The 8,790-nt window shown below is 58.0% G+C and overlaps 3 protein-coding genes across 3 annotated transcripts; all 3 read right to left on the bottom strand.

Annotated features, from left to right (window-relative positions):
- Nucleotides 1-769: 769 nt before the first annotated feature.
- Nucleotides 770-2,363, bottom strand: PHACADRAFT_265831 (uncharacterized protein). Its single transcript, XM_007402285.1, has 6 exons — nucleotides 2,164-2,363; nucleotides 1,833-2,115; nucleotides 1,575-1,666; nucleotides 1,414-1,506; nucleotides 1,175-1,360; nucleotides 770-1,113 (listed from the first exon to the last, which is right to left on the bottom strand). Exons 5-6 carry the CDS (start codon nucleotides 1,232-1,234, stop codon nucleotides 802-804), a joined length of 372 nt encoding a protein of 123 aa, XP_007402347.1. The 5' UTR covers nucleotides 1,235-1,360; nucleotides 1,414-1,506; nucleotides 1,575-1,666; nucleotides 1,833-2,115; nucleotides 2,164-2,363; the 3' UTR covers nucleotides 770-801.
- A 12-nt stretch (nucleotides 2,364-2,375) lies between these two features.
- On the bottom strand, nucleotides 2,376-6,139 carry PHACADRAFT_265829 (uncharacterized protein). Its single transcript, XM_007402284.1, has 3 exons — nucleotides 5,843-6,139; nucleotides 5,726-5,781; nucleotides 2,376-5,674 (listed from the first exon to the last, which is right to left on the bottom strand). The coding sequence occupies exon 3, from the start codon at nucleotides 5,662-5,664 to the stop codon at nucleotides 2,683-2,685; it is 2,982 nt and encodes a 993-aa protein (XP_007402346.1). The 5' UTR covers nucleotides 5,665-5,674; nucleotides 5,726-5,781; nucleotides 5,843-6,139; the 3' UTR covers nucleotides 2,376-2,682.
- A 743-nt stretch (nucleotides 6,140-6,882) lies between these two features.
- On the bottom strand, nucleotides 6,883-8,235 carry PHACADRAFT_265828 (uncharacterized protein). The gene has a single exon (XM_007402283.1). The coding sequence runs from the start codon at nucleotides 7,908-7,910 to the stop codon at nucleotides 7,227-7,229; it is 684 nt and encodes a 227-aa protein (XP_007402345.1). The 5' UTR covers nucleotides 7,911-8,235; the 3' UTR covers nucleotides 6,883-7,226.
- Between the last annotated feature and the right edge of the window lie 555 nt (nucleotides 8,236-8,790).

Raw genomic sequence — 8,790 nt, 5'->3', positions numbered from 1 at the left:
ACAAGTCACGCGCATCGTGCACTAAGTATACGGCCGCTCCGGGGACAGCCTTTTTTGTCTGACGCTCACATTCACTGCGAAAGCGCTACCTCTGGACGCCGTTGTATTTTATCTACGAGTTTTGTACCTATTGTAGTTTTGTGAATATATAAATTGCTATCTTAAATTTTTATGTGCGAGCTGGCCCCCAAAAATCCGATTATTGAATAAATCTTGCGAGCGCCCTGGCAAATGCCACCCAGCCTGGCGCTCCCTGGTAATACATTGCCAACCTTAACTGAATGATAAAGGTCCCCAGGCTGGTAAGCCTTAGAAATCATACAGGTGCTCTATCTACTATGGCAATGGCAATCTCAGGGTGGGTTGACTTATATTCATGGGTGCCTTTATCTAGCTTGGCCCACCGGCGATGCTACTGCAATAATCCATAACGCGATCAGCCTTCCAGGAGATTGAAGAGACATCCCTACCAGTGCATGGTTGTCCCGGGCGGTCGCCTCTCGACTGCTACACATGCGACGAGCTCACGCCTGACAATTGAAGCCTGCAAGATGGCAGAAATAGCTGCGATCTCCCGACACCATGCCAGAGATGATTGGAGAAACAAAATTTGAGTTCCTTGTACAAGACATTGAGCGTCTGGCGCCACAAAATCGAAGAATTTGAGAACCGCGGCCGCGGCGCAATCTGCCAGCTAGTGATATTACGTTCCCAGAGAATCAACCTAGCCCATTCATGTATGTACAACTTGAATGGCAGATTTGTATGTCTCGAATTCAATTTTAACTTGTTTTACAAAAGTTACATGTCGCGCAACGCGAGTCGGATGCTCAGGGCTTGCATTGCATTGAGCCCTAGATCATCCCGAAGGAACTCTTTCTGTTCCGCGTCCGACAGCTCTGCCAGCACGCTCAGGCACACACCGTCAATAACACCATGGCTAATGAAGACGGACATAAGATTGTCCGTCGCAGGGCGAGTTGACCGGAGAAAAGCCCGCATGAACGCCTTATCCTTCGGGGCTCCAGACGGGTTGAAGTTGGAGTGAACCACGGGAGACACCACAGGTGCTGGTCTCCTGGGGGTCTGCAATTCTTCTCTAGGTGGCGCTGACTAGAGTGACCCATCGAGCCTATTACCTTCTGGTTAGAGGTAGAGATGTGCATGGACGCACCACCTGAGGCTGCGCTGCATTGCGACTCTCGGCGGAAGGGGTACCGTGGCTGGCAGACATCACGACCGGTCCAGATCTCTGAGTCCCGTGAGCTCTTTGATTGTGCCGGGCCAGATACTCGCGCATGCATGCCTCCGCGGGCCATGCGTTTGTGTACCGCCGCAAGACCGGCAGCTCCTCCACAATCTAGAACAAATCGTCATGGCCAATGCAGCAGCAAAGGTGAGAAATAACATTACCCGTTCCAGGAATATAGTTTTATCCTTGGCGTACTGATACTTCCATGACAGATGTTTACGCAGGTATTTCTCTGCTGCGTATGGTATCGCGTTCTGATCACGTCACAATAGTTTCAACTGGGGCTTGAGATTTTTCAGATATTTATAACACGAATGCTTACCCGCAACTCGTTGGCTTCTGACTCACTAAGCCCTGGCATTCTGTGGGCACTTCTAAAAAGCTTCCACCTCACGGGTCGCTCTATCAATCTCTCTGGAGGCATCAATGGACGAGACGTCGATGGAGGAGATGAGAAAAGGGGAAAACCTATACGAGGTAGCTGCGGGAAGGCTTATATAGAAGCATTCACGGGGTCTTCCGAGCTCTTCGACATCCTTTGGAGAGGACATTAATAGCCTGGGAAACCAAGAAATCTCACCTAACGAGAAGTTGCTCCAGCGCTTTCAGGTCCCCGCCGGAAGCACGATCACCCGCCGAGCCTCTCATCCAACTCCGCCACTTCTACCTGCGGCGATGTCGATGTTGCATGTGCAACGGATGCCGGACCTCTCCCCAGTCCCTATGAGGACGAGCTTGCGCCCGACAGCAATGACTGCCCGTCCCGGCCGGACCCCGTGTACTCCCGTCCGCGGAAGCCACTGCATGAGACTGCGCCGGGCCATAAGCCCGTAAACGAGACCACCGCTGATGCCACTACAACCCTTCGTAACGCGGTCAGTCTGCCAAGAAGGTTGAAGAAGCGTCCTTACCTGGTCGTCCCGGGCGGTCGCCCGCACACACGCGACGAGCTCGCGCCCGCACTCGACACCTTGAGGGATCGCAAGATGGCCCGAAACGACTGTGATTGTCCGAACGCCACGGTATGCCACATAGATGAGCGGAGAAAAATGAAAGTTTTGGGTTCCTTGTACAAGACGCGTATAGCATGTTCTTTTGCAGGGTATAATCGGCATTGAAGGGGGTTATCGGTAGCAAAGGGGGTAAATGTAATACACAGCAAGAAAATTAATGCGACACGGAAAGCGTAGCGTGATATTTACATGGGTAAAAAGACCAGGGAGAGGCGGTATGGGCCAAGGGGAGGGGGGGTAGAAAAGAGATTATGCATCCAGTGCCAGAAAGTAGGTGACTACGACTATGCTACGGTAAGCAAGAAATGAATGGGGTATAGTTCGTCGTCGTGCAGAGGGTGTGCGCGTGTGTGCATCAAAAAGTCTGAAGGGAAGCAAAAGGGAAAAAGAGCCAGTGTTCATCGTTCAAGAGTTCATTCACGGCGGGGACTCGGAGACGGAGTACTCCGAGAAGCGGACGTTGTCCGACATGAGCCCCGAGTCGCCGAGGTGGAGCGTGCCGCCGGCCTGCTCGCTGCGCATGAGCAGGTCGTCCCACTTGGCGGCCTTCTCGCGCTCCGAGAGCTGCACCCGCGGCGAGTCTATCTCGCGGAAGCGCAGCGGCGTGCGGAAGTGCGACGCCGTCGCTGACGTCGGCGACGGCGAGTACAGCGTGTCGCGGTCGTGGATCGTCGACTGCATCGAGCCCGCGAGCGACTTGCGGTCGAGACTCCGCCCGTCGTCGACGGTGATCGTGGGCGGCGCGTGCGGGGAGCGCGGCGTCCGCGGCGTAACGGGCGGGCCCGTCTGCACGGCGAGGTCGAACGGTGGCGGTTTCCGGCGCGAGCTGCGTTTAGGCCGCTGCGGAGCGTCGTCGTTGAGGACGCCGAACTCGGACGTCGGGAGGGAGTACTGCGACGACAGAGTGCCGAAATGGTTCGTGGGCTCGGTCGTGTCGAAGGCGGGGATCAGGGGCGACGGGGGATGGGAGTGGGCGTCTGCTGCCGCGGGCTTGCTGCCGGCGGTGTGGCTGCGCCTCGGAGGCGGAAGCGATGGTCGGATGTCGCTCGGCGGTCGCGGGGCGCCTTCGCCACCAAGAGACCGTGTCCGGCTCCTGCTCTGTTGGTGTGGCTTCGGCAGAACAAGTTCATCTCCGCCCAACTTGCTGTACAGCTCGCCGGGGGTCATGATGTGCTGGCCGACGTTCGAGCTGGACGGCTTGGGGAGTGGAGGAAGCTCTTCGCCGTACGATGAAATCGACGAGTGGGTGGAATGCGACTTCTGGAAGTACCGTGAAGACGCCACCTCGGACGACATGGGCGAGGACGACCGTGTGGTGGTGCTATGTCGAGGGCCAGTGGAAGGACGTGAACTATCAGTGGTCGTACGTGGCGAGCTCCGCACCGGGGCAGTGGAGGGCCGCACTGCAGACAAGGACGTTCGAGAATTCATAAATCGCGAGATGCCGGTCTCGCTTGCGTCGTCGCGTCCCTTGCGGATGTCTAACGTGGTCCGGGGCGATGCCAGATGTTTATAGTCGTCCGGAAGGGCGGGTACGGGTGGTGGCGGCGTCGCGTCGTGATATTTTTCGCGCAACGCACCGGTCGATATGCGCTTCATCAGCTTCCAGATCTTGCCTCCGGGCGACGAGTCGTCGCCGCTGCCCTTGCTGTTGCTATCCGGCTCCTTACCCTTGAACGACCGCACTGACCGCAGCGTCTTGTCTTCCGGCGTGCCATTCGGCGCCGAGGGTATTGCAGTGCCCGAGCAGACCTGCTGGTTGACATCGACATACTCGTCCATGGAGGGGCCCAGCGGTCTCGAGGAGGAGCTCCCCGGGCTAGTCTTCGGGCGTCTGTCCAGCAGCTCGTCTGCATGCGCCCTGCGATGCTCCTTCGTCGAGCCCGGCCGCTTGAACTTCCCCGACACCTTCCTGCCGAGACCTCTGACCCCCGCTCCGCCGCTGCCGCTACTACTCACCCTCGCCTGACGGAAGCGCTCGTCCACGCCATACCGCGCGTCGTACCCAAACTCCCACATGCTGTCCTCGACGCTGCCCACCGCGATGAGCCGCCCTGCCGAACCGCCCAGCACCGTGTAGTACGCCCCGCCGCTCTCCTCGCCCTCGTCCCCGTCCGCAGCCACGCGCGTTGTGCGCCGGCTGTCCACAGACCCGTCCCTCAGGTCGCCGCTGCTGCCGCCCGACATCTCGGCGAGCTCCGACCGGCGCCGTGCCTGCTGCTTGTATGCGTGCGCGACGGCGCCGGCGGGCGTGAGGTTAACGGGCGGCGACTTGTGCCGCCGGGGGAGCTCGCTCGTGGTGGTAGTCGTGGCGACGTCGTGCGTAGCACGGCGCGCCGGCGGCGCGGCCACCGAGGCGCGGACGAAGCTCTTCAGGGATATGCGCGCACCGGGCTGCTGCTGTTGCTGGTGGAACGTCTGTGCGGTCGGCGTTGCGGGGTTCGAGGTCGCGCTCGCCTTGCGCCGGAGCACGTTGCGCTGCTTCTGGGGCTGCTGCTGCTGCTGCAGGGCGGACGCGTGCAGGGACGCGCGCGACGCGGACTTGCGCAGCGTCGCGGTGTCTTCGGTAGGGCGCCGTGTACGTTCGTCGGGGAGAGGACCGGTCGCCGTGCGTCGCGACGACGGCTGGCGCGAGAGGGACCCGGGATACATGGGGCTGCGGAGCGGCTCTGAGTCTGAGCCTAACGACATGATGGACGAGCCAGAGTGGGTTGGCTGCGCGGGCTTGCTTAATAACCGTTTCATATCGAGGTGCAGGCCGGCATCGCGCTCCACGCTCGTGATGGAGGACTTGCGCGACGCAGGGTCGGATGGGAGACGATGAGCCGCGAGACGGAGGTTGTTGCTCGATCGGGACTGCGCCAGGGCTGGCTGGGAGCGCACCTGGTGGCCGTGTGCATATGGCGACAACGACGGCCGGCGTGACGACGAAACGGACGAGGGTGATGGACTGACCAGATCGAGGGATGGTTCAGTCCAGAGCGCCGAGAGTGACAGCGGGAGCGAGCTGCTAATGGTGTCACCGAAGCCGGAAAACATGGACATGTGGTCGGGGGACGCCGTCAGAGGAGAAGCGGGAGTGTGTGACCCGTTACTCGACGGAGAATATCCAGCGCTCCGTCCGGTAGACGGCGAGGCAGTAGAGGGGGACGATGAGCCGGCGGACCGTTTACCAAAGGTGGCCTGCTGAAGATCGTAGTTTAGGTTAACGCCGCCATGAGACTGCAGACGTGGAAGCGCGGACGTCGATGTTTTCAATGAGAGATGGATGGCAGGCTGGACACCGTATTTTGTGTTTGAACGTTTGCGAGAAGTCGTCGGTTCAGTTGAGCGTTGCACGGCTGAGGTTCGGGAGGAAGTGGTGCGCTCTCCAGAGGGCTGCGATGGTTTATTGGACATGTAGAACTCTCTGGACGATTTAGGTTAGCGGCATAGACGGGTACTGCGGTCGTTTGCTCACAGGCTAACCACAAGTATTCACAGATAACAGAGAATAGAGTGCAGCTTTAGAAGAGCCTGGACAAGTTACCCACACGTTCGTTATGTGTGCAAAATGCAGGGCGGCCATGGGACTCACATAATCCCGAGAGGACGGCAAAGCAGCAATTCAAAGCTCCCGAGGCAGGACTTTGCGGCGACCGAAAGATTTACACGTTCAAGGGAGCGTTGGAAATTTGGACACGTGAATTGACGGCGACGAGGGTGAGCGTGGATGATTCAGGTCCCAGGATCGGGTTGGTGCTCGTGGTGGCCAGGCTGCTGTCCGGGTGCGGGGGTGCGGCAACGAAATAGCTTGGTGAACCAAGGATCGTGAGGGGGAGCGGACGAAGCAAGGAGCGACGGGGTAGACGAAAGGAATGTCGAGACTCAAAGGAGCGACGGGCGAGACGAGCAGACGAGAAAACAAGTCGGGGAGAAACCCTTTCGCTGGCAGAGCAATGGCCTGCACGTGGCATAATTCTCGGGACATATCCACGGCAATTGGTTCCGCCAGCGAGTTTGACGGTACCTCGCTCTCGGGCTTGGGCCCACTTCAGCCGAGACAACCGACACACTCTGCACACGCCTGCTGCTCGACGTCGGGCACGCTGTGCAGTACGTACACACTCTCTCATCGTCCTCATTGACACGCGCCTGCCGGTCTGGGCACTTCCAGAGGCGGCGTCCAATGCGGGGTTTGTTCGCGGACCGATCAATATCATCGTTGCCCAGTCGCCAACGCTACGCACCCGGGCGTCACGACAAGCTCACTGCGTACTTCGTCGGTAGGGGACATCCAGCCCTAGCTTGAAAATCATGCCACAATCCACTCCCCACACGATATATTCCTCAGTATCTCCATGCCCGCGCGACGTCTGCGACACGGGCAAAAGCTAACTGAATCAAGCACGTCGACAGACCCTTCGCACGCTGGCCAATAACCTGAGCTGGCTGGCTCGTGAGACCATCAAGGTCTTGCAGGCGCAAGGACGAAGAGTTCTGCAGGTACAGGGGAAGCGATTGGTGTTGCTCCGCCTCATGACCTCCGCTAATCGTGAATGGGATAGGCGAGCCAATAACGAGACACACCTCGAGGTACTCGAAGGTAAGAACGCGCCGTCTGTTACTATGGCATTCTTCGTATTGACGGAGACAAAAAGCAAGGCGACGCGCGACCCTGACGACGACGAACCTATTGGCCCTCTCCCTGATGCTCTGTTCGACAAGGTCGACAGCTTTCGCATGCAGGTATGTTCTACCACCCTTCACGTACTGTAGTGTATACGCTGAACCTTCGTTCAAGTCTTAAAAGTGAAGTTCAAGGTGCGATCACTGGAGCAGGGACGCGCGAAGAAGTCGTCCAGGAGGAGGGTGAGCGCGTGCGGCATTACGAGATGAAAACGGATGCCAAACTCGACATGTTCGCTCGGACGAGACTCTCCTTTTGTGGATGAGCCGAAGCGAGAGGCTCATGAGAAGGTTTATCCAGCTGCTGACTGCTTGCAAAGACCCTTATGAAGAGGAACGGTGCTGAGCGACGCCCCGTGATCTTGCTTCAGCCTTCGTCGCCAAGACTCCGCACAACACATAGCGCTCTTTCCCTCGCCGAAACCAGGGCACCACGCGGGAAGAAGGGCTATAGAGACGAGCCAAACAGCAGAGCAGTCCGCGCCTATGCTTACAGCCAGGGAAGACCAGTTGTCGCGTCTGCCCGAGAAGATAGAGCGTCTGTCCGCCGAGGACGAAGCTCTGGGCGCGTACTCCGAGTTGTCGACTTCGTGCAGCTGAGTAGAAAGACGCGTATCGGCCATCGGAACGTCGGAACCGCGATGGACGCCGCACCCGGTGTGAAGAAGAGTAGGCAGAATTCGGATCGTGGCGTACGCATATATTGACCCTACCAACACATCTGTCGTCGACAACTCAGCAAAAAGGTGATGGTTACCGATGACGTCAAGGCGGCACGTTTCGCAGACGAGGTCGGCTACCCGCCGAGCGCAACCTCCACGGCAGCTGGTAGGCACACCAGTTTTGTCCCATTGTCTTGCTATGCTTGTATTTGCGCTGTGCAATGCTATCGCTCTACTGCTGTATTTTGATAGATCTGACTGGCATACCGAGCAGATGAGGAAGATGGTTAATCTGCGTGGTAGGCGCGTGCTCATATCTGGCTCACATCAAGCTTCAATATAGGACCGCATTGCAGACGCCATCTATTGTTTCCGACGCGGATGGCCTGGCAGGCCTCTTCGTACACTTAGAGAACGGCGATCAATGATAGGTTGCTTTCGTGCCTAAATGCATCAAGCCTCCGCCTGCGGTCAGAGGCAGAGTCTCACCGGCCGTTCGCACTTCTCCCACTCAGCTCCCCCCATGATCTCCAGGCTGTATCTCCTTTATGCCGTGCTTCTGACGTACCTACAGGTCGCCCATGTGGTATGGGCCCAAACCCCGTCGTTTGCGGTGCCGACAACATGGAAGGTAGGTCCAGGTTCTTCCTTCCTTCTTCCGGTAACCAACGGTGAAACGAACGTCTGCAATATGGACAGGGATCAACAACGAATCTAACCTTGGACCAGAGGTACAACCTCGCAACGGCGATTATCGACACCGTCAAGGGGCTCTTCAATGCCAGTGACGGGGTTATAGACGGTGTGTACTATGATGCCCGCGTTGATTTCGCGAGCTCAGTGGTATCCGACGTTGGCCACCACCAGAACTCGGGTTTTCAGACACGAGCAGCATGCTCATCGCGATATCCTTGATGGATCGTATCAATGGCACCGCTCATCGAGCTCGCGAGCTGCTGCCGCCAATCATCCAGCTCGCTTGACAGGTTCTCGAATGCGATCGCATTCTCCGAGCTCGACGTGCTGACTCTACGCTCCGAGATGCCCGATATTGGTCGCCCCGACCCAAAGCTCGGCTGGTCCACTTCGAGGAGCAAACCGATTTTATGAGACAGCTGCTCATTTTCGCGTTTTAAGAGTTGTGTTCTCGTTGCTGAGCTGCTCCAGCAGAGTCTCGTCGTGGCCGCCGCGGGCG

The sequence above is a fragment of the Phanerochaete carnosa genome (assembly GCF_000300595.1).
Source record: "Phanerochaete carnosa HHB-10118-sp unplaced genomic scaffold PHACAscaffold_84, whole genome shotgun sequence".
In the NCBI taxonomy this organism is placed as follows: Eukaryota; Fungi; Basidiomycota; class Agaricomycetes; order Polyporales; family Phanerochaetaceae; genus Phanerochaete; species Phanerochaete carnosa.
The sequence above is the reverse complement of the archived record's forward strand: the minus strand, read 5'-3'. Positions and strand labels throughout refer to the sequence as shown.